This window comes from Calonectris borealis, chromosome 13 (assembly GCF_964195595.1).
Source record: "Calonectris borealis chromosome 13, bCalBor7.hap1.2, whole genome shotgun sequence".
Lineage (NCBI taxonomy): Eukaryota > Metazoa > Chordata > Aves > Procellariiformes > Procellariidae > Calonectris > Calonectris borealis.
Window position 1 is genome coordinate 9,025,484 of NC_134324.1, and position 18,395 is coordinate 9,043,878.

General features: G+C 34.4%; 1 protein-coding gene across 5 annotated transcripts in view; it reads right to left on the minus strand.

The window, feature by feature from the left end:
- PHF6 (PHD finger protein 6) overlaps positions 1-18,395 on the minus strand; it is a 33,589-nt gene that overhangs the window by 7,506 nt on the left and 7,688 nt on the right. For 2 of the 5 annotated variants that reach the window (XM_075162040.1, XM_075162039.1), the window contains exons 4-10: positions 16,561-16,694; positions 16,205-16,248; positions 6,567-6,733; positions 6,245-6,388; positions 4,902-5,006; positions 3,950-4,083; positions 3,154-3,283 (exon numbers count right to left, since the gene is read on the minus strand). In XM_075162040.1, the coding sequence (XP_075018141.1) occupies positions 3,154-3,283; positions 3,950-4,083; positions 4,902-5,006; positions 6,245-6,388; positions 6,567-6,733; positions 16,205-16,248; positions 16,561-16,694 (858 nt within the window). Of the gene's footprint in view, positions 1-188; positions 2,862-3,153; positions 3,284-3,949; positions 4,084-4,901; positions 5,007-6,244; positions 6,389-6,566; positions 6,734-16,204; positions 16,249-16,560; positions 16,695-18,395 lie in introns of all 5 variants that reach the window. The other 3 variants (XR_012675545.1, XR_012675544.1, XR_012675543.1) reach the window with 3 other exon arrangements.

Below are 18,395 nucleotides of genomic sequence, written 5' to 3' on the forward strand. Positions count from 1 at the left end.
GCAAAAGAAATGCCCAAAGGCAAAAAAAAAAAAAAATTTAAATAAAATGAAACCAGTTTTGTAAGACAAGTTTTGTTAAATTCATGAGTTCTCCGATTGTGAGATGAAAGCAGAAGGTGCCTATTAAAAAAAAAAAAATCTCAGTAACAAATAGACTGCATTAATTTAACTAGCTAATTTAAACATACCTATTTCACCTATAGAGCACTTTCATTACTTCTAACATTTCTGGGAAGGCAGTAGATGCTCCAGAATAATCTTCAATATATGCTTGCAAAGATTACATTGCTTTACCAAAAAAAAAAAAAAAAAAAAAATTCAGACAGACTGTCTGAAATTCCAAGCTAAAATACACATAAAAAGACAGTAATGGCAGTATTTTGTCTTTAAAAAATGATGTAAATGTTGTATACTATCATACATTGTCATGCTTTTTAAAACTACAATTAAGGACGTAAGAGATGTACAGTAAATACACTGCTGAGGTACATTTCTTCTAAATATTAACACCACGACAGAATTACTCCCCAGCAGGTGATGCTACTTGGGAACATATAAATACAATTTTTACATTGTAAGGCACTTTTACCCAGCATACATGAGTTGAAGTCAGTTATGACAAATTTGAGGCTCATAAGAAAGGATTTTTGCTTTTGACTTTGTCTCCATGAATTCTGAATTAATGACAGTTTAGTCAGGTCATCTCAGCACAAAGAGGTAACAGGTAAACCAGCCACTTACTTTTCTGCTACCTGAAGGTAAAGTGCTGTTCCGGTTCTTCGAGGCATGGAACGGGGTAATTTATTTCATAACAGATAAATGATTCGACTGAATATTATACGAAGCAACTGACACACTATGAATTAGCTCAGTCTCAAATACAATCAGTATGCTGGCAGATCTACCCCATGCAACCTTAGTTAAGATACAGTAGCTGCAAACAAAGTGCCTTTTTTCCATGGGAGGGCCATGTCTGAGGCACAAATCTAGAAGTAATTCAAACATTGAAGGATGTTATTTTGCATTCTAAAACTGTTCTGAGTGGCTGAAAAATGTTCATATTCTAGGAGAAACAAAACACCTTGATAGACAATTTCAATAATCGATCTGTCATTGCAATTCAAGTCACGCTTTTAATTTTGAAAGTTACAAATACAAAATAAAAATGATCAATGGCATCATATTTAGAGCAGTAACTGAATATTTTCTGTACACAGCAATATTTCTTTCCAAAACGGCATTATTCTCCAGGAAAGCAAACAGAATTGATTGAATTCTAACAGGTAAAATGTTAGAAACTCCAATATACAGTAATTGAGTCCCTCAAGACATCAAGGGAATGCATAAGACGACAAATGACACACGTTAAATCTTTTAAAAATACAAGTAAAAAATGCTACAGAAACTCATGTTACAAATGAACTGGTTTTGCAATACCAATCACAGAAGAACTGTAGCAGTTTATAGTCAAATCAGTGTATTTTGCTTGTTTCCTTCCTTCAAATCCAGAAGTTTTGTTGGGAGTTCAGAGTGAAACAAGTCAAAACCCTAAACAAACAATAAGGTGATGCGATAGCAACAGACAAACATGTGGACTAGGTTCAGCTTTTTGGTTTTATTTAAGTCAGTCTGAGAATGTGCTTTAACAGACCAATTGAAGAAGCTAGTAGCCATTAGAAATGACAAGGTGTTTTGAAAGCAGTCGGAGGACTGATCTGTTAGGTTTGGTATAGCCTAGGTCTGATTACTCCCTACAGGAACATCAAACTCTAGCAAGTAGAATTCCATGATGTGATTGTTGACTTGTCAGAAAGAGAAAAAAATAATCACTAAAACAATAAGGATGATAAGCAAAGTTTCTCATATAGTGGTCATAAGATTAAAAAATAAATACCAATCTAGCGAGAAAGGTTGTTTCTTCATTCTTCTTACAGAATATGGGACCTTTATGCATATTCTGGACAAAACATGAAGTGTTCCACACAACACAGAACACTTGAGGTATGGACGTCAGATATGGTGGCTAAACTCCATAGCGAGTTAAGAGTTGTAACTCTCTGAAGTAAAAGAGATTGGGCTGCAGAGTCCAAACATTTGTATAGCAAGGTTTTAATCACACTTAGTGAAGTGTTCTTTGTAAATCAGGGACACAGAAAGAGGTGGGTGGTTGGGGAAAGAATGAACTACAGCCCTTTGGCATGAGTTCTAAAGCTCACAGCTCAGAACCAACAGCTGCTCAAGTAAATCTCCCGCAAACAATGCTGGGCGGAATGAGCAATCACAACAGGAACAACCTGAAATGTTCAAGCGTGCTTCGGTGTACACTGAGTCCTTTTCTACTGTGTGCTTTGCAAGCAAAAACAGAGAGCGGCTTTCCCATGTATAGCCTCCGTAACTTGTGTATGAAGAAAATGCAAAATTCACGAAGTACCAGCTTGCTGCCACCATGAACTTGTCCATGTTGTTAATTAAACTAGCTAAGACCTTCCCTCATTGCATGAATCCACTAAACAACTTACACATTCCAAATCTTAAGGTTTTTATTCAGTCCAGAAATATAGATCTTACTTCATTTCAATGTCTGCCTTAACTTTTGACACTGTACATATTACATATCATTTATATAGTGTTTCATTTTTTCCAGACACTGCAGACTACAAACTACATAATATTGACATGTAAAACTCTGCCACTTACTGAAGGCTCACACACATGAACGTTTCAGGCAGTTCAATGAAATTTCTAACAGAGTTGGGTAGTAAAAACTTACTAACCCTTTTCTGATTTTAGAAAACAATTTAAAAGAATTAGTAGTTATGATGTCTTAGCCATTCCCAGTTCTATAACTCTGTCCCTTGAACCTGTTTAAAAAATGATGAAAACAATAGTAAATTTAAAATCATACAGAAAAGCATTTAGCAGCTCTGACATTACATCTATATTTAGCGATAGAAATGAGGGCCTCCCTTCTTATACTGTTACAAAGTCAGCTGGATTTAAAAAACAACAAATCCTCCCCATTTTTCTACAGTATGCCAATAAAAAGTACTTATCTGCATACACTAGATTTAAATAGTTCACTGCAATAAACTACATTAAATGTATATTGCGTTTCAGTCTCGGTAACAGATCTGTCAGGAGTAACTTCCATACCTAGTTTCCATTGAGCTGCTGCTGAGGAATGTCATTATGGTCAGTGCCTGATTTGCCACGGCTTTTGCTTTCTCTTTCTTCATCCTCTTCATCTCTTTCATCATTTCCACTATGGTTTTTACAATAGAGTCTAGCACAATAAAAGAAACAATGAGGACTTCTACTGAAAATATCTACCAAAACCAGACTTTCCTCTCAATTAGTTTTGAAATGTGCTACAAGTCAATTGCTAACTCTTTTAACTCATTCCTGGTTTTCAGTCAAGCATCAGTTAAACTGAGAAAGAAAACAAGGTTGAAGACTAGCCAACAAAACTTTGATCAATTCTAGTTTTCAAGAACTGCTACTACGCTGCTCAGAGAATGCCCTCTTGTGGGCCCAACCACACTGGCAACTCAACTGCAGCCAAGTCACTAATGCCAGCAGTTCCGCAAGCAAGTATGGAAAGTTACGGAGTCCAAAAAACTGAAAATAAGCTACAAAATGTATCAATATGGAGGAATCATGACATAAATTATCCAGGGTTTCCTCAACATAAATCACAGATTAATCAAAGAGGAAAATATAATATAAGTCAATTAATTTTCTCATTTATCATATTACAACGCTACTACAGAAATTTTCAGTTAGCAGAGTAACTGAAGTATTTTGCAAAGTCAAAATTACTTAAAAATAACATTTTAAATGAAATAATTTTCTTTTTTAATAACATACTTGACTAGCCAAGTTAGGCAGAAAAAGTGCCATGAAATATCTTCACTTTCATTATAGATTCAAGAATTACATCGGTCCTTACTTATAAATTCCTCGTGACATATTCTCAATGTATTTAGCTTTGTCTTCTACTCCACAGTGGTAATGGTATGTTTTTATGCAGGCTTTAATTTCACACCCAATAGTAGCACCAGGCTGGCTGCAAAGTGTGCATTTCTGTGCAGGGGAAAGAAGAGAATAGCACTGTTCAGCCTTTCAGTCTCTTGCTTCTTAGCATTCAGTTTAGTGTTCCTCATATTTACGGCTACCATTTGGGAACAGAGTAATTTCTCTGGCAGATCATCCTTCCAATGAAAAGTTAATCGAGGATATTGTAAAACAGAAACTATATAATACTAACCTATTAAAATATGAACACTAGGATTTACCTGTCCATTGCATTGAAAATTGCTACATGATTGCACATATTATTGCATTTCCAAGATCATTTTATTGCCACTGAAGTTAGTATGTCAATATATGAAGAATCTTAAACGATTTTTTTTCAAAGAACAATATTGTTAAGAGTTGTTTGTTTTCTATTTCCCCTCCTCCATAAATTTCTTACCACTTTAAAAGCATCCTGAATTTTAATGAAGTACAGTGTGACATTTTACCAACATCCCCATCTCTGAGGCCTTAATACATTTTCATATTAAAACATCAAAACAGTTGGAAACACATCACTGCAAGAACATATTTTCTAAGTTTATTTGTAGTTTTACACAGTGTGCTTTTAGTAACAAAGGATCTAAAGCTGTTACTCTCTTATACTTACAGGAAGGCTAATAATTATTTACTATGTACACTGTCAAAGAACCCTAAAGACCACATGCCCAAACACCACTAATTTTTAAGGTGATTCCTATCTGGCTACCTATCCAAAAAGTAACAATACATTTAATCTTTGTGTTTAGAAACAGATGGAAAAGATTGTTTCACAAAAGGAAGGAGGCAGAGCTATAACAGGTTCATCACATTCTGCAGATACATACCATTCTTTTTCCTCTCTTGATTTCTTGAAGTACAGTTTTGATATCAAAATCACCAAACTCTGCCCTTGAAGTTGTTGTTAGCTGGACAGTGCCAGAAGAGAACAACTGTAAAACAAGCAAGTCAAAATAATTTCAGGTCACCAACATCATTAGAAATTTTTTTACGTGCAGGAATAACTGAGTATTGAACATCCCCTTCTGTGATCTCGGACAGCATGTGCTTTACCAACAAACCAGGAAAAAACCCCATGCTAACTGAGTAATTAATATGATGAGTATTCCCACCTGACTGCTTTAACTACATTTATTGCCTCGGAGCAATGTATTTTAAAAGACAAAGGAGTAGACAAGAAATAATGACATGATGAAAACACAAAGTAATAAATGGGCAATATGATCAAATTACACCACTGAACTTTTTAGGAATATTCCATTTCCTTCCCTGTGATATATATATATATAATTCAGCTTCATGGCACAGCTGATGTCAACATACCTGAAAAGCCCTGAGGGATGACAATGGAGCACATAAGTACCATCTCTATTATCATCATCCTGGTATATTCAGTTTAAACTGTCTTAAAACTGAAGCTCAGGTACACAAAGTAGAGAAGAATACTCTGAGACTTAAGGCTGCTGGCATACACCAGCTCTCTGTTTAGTGAGCCTAGGTATAGGAAGATGCTTAATAAATACTCCACAGATTGCCTGGACTATTTATTCATTTTGAGGTACAACAGGAACCACTGAGCTTTGTTACTCAAAGCCCTACCTCATTCATAAAAGAAGTTATATGAAGGATAACACTATCTGCTCATGTTCATGGAAATTAGCAGATTCTTTTCAGGCTGACAGTTCTATAAATGTGATCATCTAAAGGCAAGGGTTTTCTAGAACTTCCACGTCCCACTTTACTTGAGTCACACAGCCTGAATCCACTGGTCAGAAAATTAATGAAGTTCGTGGATTCTTCCTGAATTTTGTCTGAATGCCTGTGGAGTAAAGGTATTTTATTTTTGGAGTGGATTCTTTTAGTTAAAACTGTTTTCAGTTTTCGTTTTTAAATATTGTGTCTCAATTTAGATGCTAAGGGAGCATTTTTAATAAGCTAAAGAGTCTCCCTGAGCTAATTCCATCTCTTAGCACGTAGCCAACTTTTATCCATATTGCCCGCAGTGAAAATAAATGAATTGCTCACTTTGCAACACTTCAGCGCTTAAAGAGATCATCAGCACACAGACAATACTCATGCATAATTACATGTGAGGGTACTGTATTAAAATCTAAAATAGCAATTCAGACAAAATTCACGTAACAGACTGGTTAACGATACTGTTACTCACCATGCACTTATAGTGTGCTGCAGCCTTTTTGGCATTAAATATATGAAGCTTTCCTCTAGCTTCATTTTCTTCTTCACCTGCATGACAGAATCCACATTTAGGTTTTGTATCACTGGGGCTGCTTCTGTGGGGAGACCTGTCTCTCTGAAAGAAAAACATTTTACTAAAATATACTGCTGGGTTACAAATAAGGTTGTAATTTTAAAAGCCTGTGGCCACCAGCTGGAGGCTCAGACAAATGCAAATTTTAATTAAAATTGTATTTGCAGAGAAGAAATATGCAATTCTGTCTTCTAAGAAGTTTAGCATATTTACTGCTTACATAGGAACTGCTTTCTATTTCATCTGTGCCATGTGAGGACGTAGATCTAGTGTCTTCTGATTGCCCTTTTAAATTTGTTTTTCTTGGCTTTCCCTTACGACCCCTCCTTTTTCCTTTGGGAGGTGAAGGCTCCAACTCGTGTTCATTGATACTTTCTTCTAAATCTGCTTTAGAAGTTAGAAAACATCATCAAATAACATTCTCAAAAATTTTACACAAAACAAACCAACCAACCAAAAACAGACAAGAAAAAACATAACCTGTATTTTCTGTATTTTGGTCAGAAATAAAACCAGCAACTTTTTCCCATTTATTACAAACATGCAACTGCAGATCCTGCAAACATTTACTTCTTTATACATATCACACAGCTTTGCAACTTTCTAACATAATATATGAAGAAGGTTTAGCATTTCTTACAACTTGGACTTTCAGACCCAAAATGTGTCCTCAAATACATATATTCACCTCCACTGAAAATAGGACTCATTTAAACTACACTGAAACCAGAAAATGTTTTCAACCATGAAATAAGCTTTTAATTTATTTTTTTAAGATGCATAACTCCAATGTAAATTGCCCTTGATATTATGCCAGTGTTTCTAAATAACACCTCCTTCCTTGCTTTATTAATTGATGCCTTTTGACTTAAGAAAAAAATTCACCCATTTTGGCTATAACATTAACATCAAGTTTTAAAACTGAAATGTATTTTGCCTCCATGAAACAAATCTAAAATTTCATTTTCGTTACAGTGTATTTTTACATCACAGCTAAAAGCAGCCACCAGTTTACAGAAAATCATCCACACTGACAATATCCCAGATAAAGTATTTACAGACCACTAAGAATATAAGAACATATATTTTTAATACAGATATACCAAAGAGGTCTGACAAGTTCCTTTGAAAATGTCAGCTCTACTGCTGAATGCTACATAGAACTGTGGTCCAGTATTCTAGCAGACTGCCCTTTGGCTACTCAAAGCTCTACGGTTAATACAGATCAATTCTGCAAACTTAAGATTGCTTCTGATATGATCTAGTTAAGTTATATCTGCTATTGAATAACCAGCTCTATTCAGCCGCTAACAACTTTCCTGATCATCAGCTGCTCACAGGAGCATCTTTCTTTTTTAATATGTAACACCCACCCCTGCTCAAACTGCAAAGATATTTCAGCAGACTTGTGTAAAGAAACATGCACACACACCGCTAAAGAACTTGCTTCTCAAAATCCAAACCACAAACATCGGTATGAGCCCCCAAACGGAAGGAAATCCTAATCAGAAGATTTGGAACATCTACTTTACACATTCATGGGCCCCTTAATTGCTGTGGTACTATTATTATTATTTAAGCATTGCTATGGCACTTATCGCCATTATATCGTGGTCTCAGTATCCAGACAGGACATCTTATTTTGAGACTAAATGCTGCTTCGCCAGAACTCATCTTTCTTATCTATTATCACATAAAAATCAAATCACATTTCTATCTCATGATTAACAGCGACTCAACTGCACAGAAGTTTGAAGTCAAAGACTTGAACATATTCCACAACCATCAACTTGGAGCAGAAGACAACTGAACTACTGGCCTGAGGCCTTCCATACAAGTGTATCCTATTAAGCTTAGTCTATTGTATCTGTCGCTAATCCTTGAGAAAGCTACAGCTTCTTTTGCACATTTATTAACGAAGGACAGAAAACTAATCCAAATGCATCACAACAGGTTATACTGAAACTAATTCCCCCAACGCTTTACTCTGTTGTATTCTTAGAAAGAGGCAAAAATTTAGAATTAATACAAATCTGCAAATTATTTTGTCCTAAAATGACAGATTATTCAGCTATATACAGATATTCCCAAGCTGCTACTAAAATACATCAGTCTATGTACCACAACATGCCTATGCTTTAATATATATACTGTTTTTTTCTAATTAGATGACAAAAGCACCATTTATTTTACTCTGAAAAAATAAAATAAAATACATGATGACATGGATTATCTAATGAAACAATACATTTTACATTTTCTTCCCAGAATTTACTATCTAACATTATTTCTCGTTTATCGCTACTTCCTGAATTCCCCAAGCAAGATTATGCAATTTAGATATCGTACCTCTCAGACTGCATACAGCAAATTTTGTTACAACCTGAAAACCTCTTCCAAAGAAAAGCATTCTCTTATCTTGTCCCTCATCATATGAACTCACCACCAATGTACTAAAAGAAATTTGTGAATCTTCGTCTCTACTTTTACATTTACAGAAATCATAGATGGTTATTCTAGGAAAAAAAAGTCTTACAAAAATGTGACTATTGAATTCATGACCCTTTAAATGACATCAGTAAGAAGTTAAAAATATTCCTTCCAAAATCATTCCACGGATTTCCCTACTGTATTTGATGAAGCAAAATGCAGTCCATTCACCAACATTCCTTATTTTTTCCAAAGCTCCTTATCAATTCTGTCAACCATAATGCTTTCTACCTCTTAGTCCACCCTTATTTTCTAAACAACATTAAAGCATATCCTGAACTCTCTACAGTCACGCTTTCAAAACTGGAAATGAATCATAATTGCTAAAAACCAAGCACACATTACGAAAACCAACTTTTTATAAGAAATGTCACAGCCTCCTTACAGAATAAGTTCTTAAGTGCTATTTTTTAGTCTACAGTTATTAGAATATTTAAGATTTGAAAAGAAAAATGCTGCATTTTTAAAAGATGGTTTCAGTGTAAGATAAAAAAACATCAAGATTGCACAGCTTTCCTCAAAGCAGAACCCCTTTTCTGTGCTCAAAACTAGTACTTCCAAAAAAGTTCAGAGTTTATTGAAATCTAGATGCTACATGACCCCTTCATTAAAATAAAATTCCTTGCAGATTTATGTTTCCTACTACAAGTGACATGGACCTACAGATTAACATCATCGAGATGTGAGGATCTGCTCTACCACATCTATCTGCAAGACTGATACCTCAAAACATTAAAGTTTCTCTCATTTTTAACAGCGCTATGAACTAGCATAACAGTACAGGAAGAAAGAGATTGTAACCAGCTTTAAAACACACCTGCCTTGGATGGTCTTTACTGTTTAATATACAATTTGGTTTGTGCCCTATCCCTCCCCTCAAGCCCACTGCCAGCTTACCCTGTTTCCCTGGCATCTGATGGTTGGGTGTTTCCAACTTCTCATGTCAGCTTGAACTAAGGAAAACACAAAAAGTTGTTCAACTCCTCCCTGACCAGATGACGTTTTATCATGGATATCACCCATACTCTGAATCCCCTGAGATTCCCTAGATATTCTTCAACTGCCCCCCATCCCATATCCCATTACTGCATTGATTTTTAGAATCATCACAATATTCTCAACATAATTTTATCTAAAGTCTTCAAAGGAGGTATCTTATGAACTTTCCTCAGAAGTCCCTAAATGCTATATCTGAAAAAACAAGCTTAACACCCAATACGGTCTGAGAAGGAGGGGTGGGGGTAGAAATCAAGAGGAAATATTCTACATTTTAAAAAGCACCTAAGAACATGATATTTTAAATTCGTGATGAGCGAAAAGATGAGCACCAACAAGCCCCAAATTTGCATTTTAGAAATCCATGAGCAGTACAAAGTACCACAAAAAGAAGACTAGCAAAATGCTGTATTACATAAACTGTTAACAGGGAGACTCAGCTTCAGAGAGAAATCTAAAAATTCTCCTTTGATCATGACTAGAAGGAAAAAGGATCAGGATGTTTTGCTGTTTAAAATAAGGCTTGGCAGAGAAGAGGTTGAGATATCACTGATCTATTCTATATTGCATCAGCTTGAAATACACATGGAATCACCCTTTTCCAAAAGCTAGGTAAAAGCAAAGTAATAAAAGAATTAAGTGATTTAAAGGTTGTGAAAGAACAAATAAAAAGAGGATGTGTATAATAAAGGCTAATACTGCTCTCTGTATCCACCTCCTACATTACCTTAAACAATAGATTAAGTGAGCCAGAAGCAAAGGGGGCTAAGTCTGTATGAACAAGATAATAAACAAAACTGACTGGCAAAATATATTTGCAAGTAGGACTGTACATAAAAAGAAGCCAAAATGTAGAATGTGGAAGTAGCTTAGACATGCTGTTATGTAAATCTGAAATCACACGTATGTATTTAAAGCTTTACAGCGCATTTGGGATAAAAGAGAAACTCTAGAAATTACAAAGAACAAAAATCAACCTTACTTCTTAGAAGAGAAACTGCATGTAACAGAGAAAGAAGAAAGTACTATAGCATGTTAAAGTAAGATGTCCTTAAAATACCGCTGAAACCCAATGAACCATATGTGGCAACATAATTATTTTAAATTGAAAAGAAATGTCAAAAAACCCAGAAAACCTTATTGTCCCAGTAGTCAATAATAAAAATGTGAATGCATCTATAAGCATTAACAAGAACCAGAGATTTGCATAAAAACCCTTGCAAGCAAATACAGAATCAGGTAAACTGATCATGAAGTAATAGTAGCTTTTATCAGCAAATGATGAGAAATTAACAATCAAAATGCTGAATATAATTTTTAGGTTTTTTTTTCTAAAAAAAATGGAAAAAGACTAAGTTACATGAAACATATCTACACTGGAGAAAGTAAGAGTGGAGAGGAAAAAAATTAAATTACTCCTTAGGTCCCATCACTAATGTGTTTTCCAATACCTCAAGGAACTGATGACTCTTGTCCAAAAGCTATTTTTGACTGAATAGTATCTATGTTACGAAGTATTTGAGATTATTTCTTTAATTAAGTACATTTAACATAGAAAATGAATAAAATAGTCCTTCATATCTAAATGCTTCTTCAAGCAAACAATCATTGGCAAAGACTGAAGACAGACAATATACTTAGCTTATCTGCATAATCAGAAAGCTTATGATAACTGGTATGATAAACCTGTTAAGTATGAGTTACCTGACCAAGTTTCTATTTGTATAACATCTTGCCTAGATAGGAAGGAGAATTATAACGTAAACACCACAGGACAGCTCCTCAGACAGGACAAACCATTCACCACATTATGTTACATTTTTTCCTTTTCCATTAGCTGTGCATTTTTCCATAAGAAAACACCACTGCGATGCTTCTGCAAAATACCTCACTAGTCTATAATGGACTGCATAGGAGATTGCTAACTTACTGTCTGGACCAACTGTTTTTGTCGTAACACTAGGTATACATTTGATGCCACATTCAGAGCAGCATTCTCCATAAGACAGACAACAAGAAAGCTGAGTTACCAGAGCCTAGGAAGAATTTGCTACCATCCACCAGCAGAACTGAAACGACACCAAACTGCAATGTTACGGAAACTTTTATACCTGACTGCATTAATGCATACAATGTTAGGCAAGCTTATGCTGTGAACAGCGTTACAGAAAATGCAACTATGAACAAAAACTGATTAAAGAATCCAAAGATGAATCAGGATATTACCTAACTATAATGCCAGAAAGTTTCAGATGTTTTTCCTGCCAGCGTCTGGCTTACACAGCGCTTTGAAAAAAGTACTGGGTTTGATATAGATTGCAGCATCTCTAAATAGGCCTCACAGAGAAATATCATCCTGACTCAACTTACTGAGCAGTATGAAAAGCACAGATTTCATGTTTGATCTTTAGCATAACATGAAAAGGATGCTGAGACAGGTAATGTCCTTATTTCCATTGTGGAAACATAATTCCCTGAGGCTTTGAGTACAGCTACAATAGGAATTATGGACACTTTATTTTCTGACCCCACAGTTCCCAAGCATCTGTTTTAAACATTAACAATAGATAGTCACATGGCTGTCTTTATTATTCTTTGTTCTTTACTACTATGTAACATTATTCTTTACATTATTCTTTATTACTATGTAACAGAAGAATGAAATTACATTCTTATCTCAGTTTATATGAAACTATTCCTGATCAGCTGAATTTGTTTTAAATTCAACACAGGGGCCAGGGCAGCCCCACCTGCAGGGAACTGAAAGATACCAGATTTTAAATTTTTCAACAATTATTTCCAGTATATTGGAATAAATTCTAACAAACAGTTCCAAAACCTTAGTTCAACAATACTCTATTCTTCAAAAAGAATAAATGCAATTGTATCAAACTGAACAGTAATTCAACTAATAGTTAGCTGTGATAGTTTGAAAGCACTGGCACCAATTCCTGTAGCCTATTAGGTACTGGAAACTTAGACGGCTTGCCTAAATTATGAGTTAAACTATTACTTGAAGTTCAGGTCAGATTATTTTGTTAGATTTGTAACTAGCAAGACAAAAATCTAGACATGAAGCTTTCAGTAACTTGGTCTGCTCCTCTAAGCAGGTGTCTTCAAAGCTGTTGACCTCACAGCCACAGCCTAGTACAAAGTGTGAGAGAACCTCATGTTTACTGCCCTTTTTCCAGTTAGTGGGAACACAGCACAGAAGAATCACTCTGAAATATATATATACACAAAGGAAATATAGGAGAAATACAATTTTTCTATTCTATGACACCTGAAGGCTAGGCCATACAGATAAATTAGACAAACCCAACAATCTGCTGAAACAGATAATGAATTTAAGAGCACAATACTTTGCTGCCATGTTTCCTATTTTTATATTCAGAGAAAAGAGAAGGTAGTTCAGCAACTCCTCGCTCATTAATTTTGTCTTGATGAGTAGAGATACTTAGTCTGATGAATTCTCGCACCACTTGAACTTCATGACAGCAATAAATAACATCTAAGAGGTCCTTCTTATTAGGTTTTAACTGGGTAACTTTAATTTCAACATAAGTCCTTCAACCACATTTCCATGCAGCCTCAAGAAATTTTATTTAACTGTTATTAAATGGTTAACAGATATTCTTTTTAAAGTAGAACTTCTAACAAAAGGTACATTAACCAGATCTCAGACTTGAACAAGTATGCCCCCAAAAGCATCTATTTTCTAGGGAAGGAAAGAAAAAAATCTCACTATTACGCAGCAGTACTGCCTACAGAAAATAAACTGTTCTGACTGCACCAAACCAAACACTCCTAAAAACTCTTCCAACATCCACTAATAGAAGTGCCATAATAAAAATATTTGGACTGCAACAATTAAATCTGGATACAGAGAACAAAGGATAAAAAACCAGATGTTCTATACTGACCAAGAAAAAAAAAAAAACAGCATCCCAGAGCAGGAGCAACAAGTTTCCATCAAAAACGACGGATAATTCCAGTGCCTCTGTGCACCTACATTGAGTGACATAACCACAGATGAGTTTAACTATCCTGGTATGAAAGCACTGCTGAGAGCAAGGACTCATGAAAATGAAACAAAAACAAGAGAACAAAAAAAGTCGTTATGTTAGCATCTAGTATCCCTAGCTAGTCTAGTCACTCTTCTCTGCAAGTCCTTTCTGGTTTCACACACCACCATTCTTTCACATTTGAATTCCTCTTTGATATTCACATTTTCCTCAAGAAATAAACCAACAAAATACATATATAAAGCTTAATCTCACCATCCAACATCTTCCAGTTACCATTTCACTGAGCAAACTTCAGCATTTAAATATTAAGAAACAAACCCTCCAAAGCTCCTTCTTGAACTCTGAAAACCACAGTATATTTCTGTCTTCTAAACGTAATTAGTTTTCAGTGCAGCAAAATACCACTGCTATAAAATGCTCTAAGTCATTTCCATAAGACAGATGCAATATGAATTTTTACTTTCTTTGATTTAAAGGACGTCTATCACAAAAGAGCCCCATCTTCTGGCATTATCACATCCATAACTGTAAGTAATAATATTCTATGGGTATAGTTCCCAAAACTGTATGGACTAAAAAGAGAACATATTCTTTGGGAAAGAGCACTGGGTAAAACTTCAGTCAAATATTAAACAAAAACCAGAAAACAAAAATGTGAAGTTTTTCCAGAAGTGTAAAGCATAACAAAACTAAATATTTTAAACAAAAAAAATTAGTACAAAGTTAAATGCTAAGTAAGATACTATTGGGTTCTTTGGCCTTGGTTTTTCTGAATGATGTTGTTTATTCCTCCTTCTCCTACCCTCAATCTAAAAGTCTCTTTGGATGAGTCTAGTTTAATGTTTTAATAAACTGCCATCATCAACATTTAAGAAAAAAGCCACTATGCCTCTAGTAATTTTTCCCATGTCTTCTCAGACAAATATATCCACATAAAATTTAAAAGCCTTTGCTGTTAGAGAATGACATCGTAGAATTGGAGAAAATGGTTTCTGAAAACTCTTAAAGAAAAGCACAAGTTCAGATCCTGCGAGGAATTCCAAGCAGAAAGAGTCATCCATTGGCATTGGGTTCCATGCAGAATAGGAGGCATTTTTCAACAGATGTCAAACACTGAGCCATTTGTGAATAAGTATAGAAGATTATGTTTAAATACAGTCAAAGAGATTAACTTCTCTCTGGACTCAAATGTCTTTCATATTCTGTTTCTGCTAACAAGCAAAACAAACCCCAAAACAAAGAAACAAAGTACCAAACTACAAGATAATGTGGCCCTGTCTCTTTGGAGAATTAATATTACACGTATACTGCTCTTCTTGTTTAAACCTAGTAATAGCAAAACCAGAGAGTGTTTTATACAAAGCACACGACAATAATTATTCGAATAGACAAAAAAAAAAAAAAAAAAAAAAATCAGTTTTCACTTGGGATTTTCTACTGCCTTCAATAGCTTTCTGAATATTGAAGTAACATCCAAACCTTACCATTAATATATCTACTACCCGTAGCATAAGAAGTAGTATATTATCTTAAAAATACATTTGGCAGAAAGAGACTGAAGTAATTTATGAAATTTGATCTTCACTAAATAAAGAGTCACGTACTCATTAGTTAAATCTGATGTGAAAGCAATGCCAAAAGTAAACTAACAACTGTTCGCCTACCCAAATTCAGATACAGCAGAAAAAAGGAAAAAGGAAAAATACCTGCATAAATACACAATAGCACAACTAGTTTGGAATTTTAACAGACCACGATTTATCTACGTTTGTGGCATATCACCCCTTGCGCATTTCACTACTCTCCTCTGCAAAGATGCACAGCTTTTATGAATGTATCCATATAGCTTTTTTGTTTATCAAAATTACTCAGAAATATATCTATAAGTGATCTGATCACAAACCTTTTCATTTACTATTGGGTCCTTCTTATTTGAAGAGTTAAACTCTATTTAACAGTTCAAAAAAATAGTGAATATTTAGGAACGTTAGCAATAGCAAAAATCAGCTGTTACCTGACAAAATATTTTAGAGGTTAATATTGTGAATATTTAACTACAAATATAAGCCAGCTTCTTCCCAGAAGGGAATGCATTACTTCTACTGAAACTTTGTTTTGATAGAACATCAAATCTTTCAAACATCCTAAAATTTGTTTTGGTTTTTCTCCACCTCAACCAATAATTTTTAGAGAAAATACAGAAATCAGATGGGCTTCCAAACTCATTATTTCTCAAAAAAATGTAGTTCTAATTTTTACTGAAAACATTTATATTCTCCAAAAAAATTAAATTTAACCAAAGTATCTTTCTACAATGGGAAAAATTTATATTGAATAATTTTACCTTCAGAGTTATGCGTAGTTTTCTTGTGTTTTCGACATAAAATCCTATAAACAAAGTAGTTGAAAACTGTCAAGTCAGTCACGATTCACAGATTATTTACTCATCTTTTAAATTTAAATGCCAGTACATTTTTCTCCCACTTGTAAGACTCACTGATATACAAATCTTGCAGTGAAAATATGCTTTTCTAGCACATCACTATTTTGAATGCCACAATCATCATTAGAATTTTTTTGCAAGTTTTGTTTAGATTCCAAAAGTGGTTTTTTTTGCTTTGTTGTTGTTGTTTTTTTTTTTTAAACAAAGAACGTGAAATATAAATACAAAAATAAACATAGCAAATAAATAATAGTTACATGTAAATGCCTTGTGAGGGTTTCTCTCTTATCTGAGCTTTATCATGCAAAGCACAGTAGTAGTGATATGTCTTGTGACATGTTTTCACATCACAGCCAATGGTCGCTCCAGGACAATGGCATAAAGAGCACATCTGTAAAGAAAAAGAAAACACAATTTATGTTACTGTTGGCTTAGTGTTTCTAAGTTTAAAAATAATATAGTTACCCCTTCTGGTGACAAAATAAATTGAGTTATGCACTTGGCATTACTCTTCCTGCTCTCAGGTATTTTTCATAAGTTATTTTAAAATCAAGGAGAATTTTGTTGCAATTATGCAACAATACAATAACCATCATATATTGATTATCAATTCAATGAAGAAAATAAGTAATTTACTTTTGTGGAATATCATGTGTTTGATGAAAGTGCTGCAGCTATTCACCTAAATATACCACTCCCAAGGATAGTCTGAAGGTCGGAGAAAAAGAAAAAGACAGCCATTTGGCAATGAATCTTGCAGAGTCAGAAATACTGATCATCTGCAAATTTACGTTAGCCTCAGCAGCTAACTACACCTCTTTTTTCTATACAGTTATTTCCTTAAGTTATTTCCAAAACACTGAATTTAGTAAAGTATTTGTTAAATACAATGAATTTATTTCAATTATACTAAATTTTGCTCTTCATACTTATATTGCAGAAAAGGTTAAATGAGAGCCTGTTGCTTTACTCTTCTTCCCCAATAATTCATTCTTCTCATATTAGACTCATCATTGCTTAGGACACACCAACTATCATGCTTCTAAATTGTTCACTGCCCTTCTCATACTATGTTATGAGAAGAAGTAATTGATATTATAACAATATTTTTCTCTATATTATTTTCTACTGACATAATATTGCCCAAAAATCTCAGAATTTCCCATTAAACTCCCCTCACAAGACAATTGGAGCTTTTTGTTTGCATCCTGCACATTGCCCACACCCCCTAAAGATTAATTGCAAATCCATAACCGTAAGTGTGCAATGTAGGATACTCCTTAAATATATCTTTGTGGAATACACTTTCTGCCCACCGCACTAGCTCACTCAAGTTCTTGTTAGCCTCAAATATACCAAATAAACATATCACCAAAGTTATGTATCATCATCCTGTTTTTCAATTTTAACAAAGTTAACTGAACAGTAAAAATGTCAAAGCCTTGGATCATCTCCATTTACTCCTCTGCAAGCTCTGAAATGGTATAGTTATATACCATTCCCTAGTTGTCATCTAATTTGTATGGGTATTTTATCTCATAAATTTGCTATATGTTATGGCTTAATACGGTTGGACTCTCAATGATCTTAGAGGTCTTTTCCAACCTTAATGATTCTATGATTCTAATGATTCTATGATAATAATGGCCGATCAAAGCTCTTTATAAAAGCCTAGGTTGAAATTATATCCATCCAATCAATTTTAGTCAGTACTTCAGGATTTTTAAAGCCAGAAACGACTAAAAGAAAACTTTCTTTTCATGAACACTATGATGTATCTGTATGAACAAAACAGATCACAGGAATTTTTTGTATTGATTTATTGGTTTACGTTTCCTGACAGTAATAAAATATTTATTCCATTGGTACAAGTCCTGCTGTCCAAATGGTCACTGTCAACAGATTAATTAATTCCCAAGATATATCAGGTATATGTGAAGTTTGACAAGCTGAAAAAAAATCCTCCCATGCACAGCTAACAGAAATAATAATGATATCAGTGCCTTGTACTCCCAAATGTTTAGACTTCACAAGTTTTTATGACTGGCCTATTAAGGTTTGAACCTACAAACTTTTCTCGGACAGAAATATA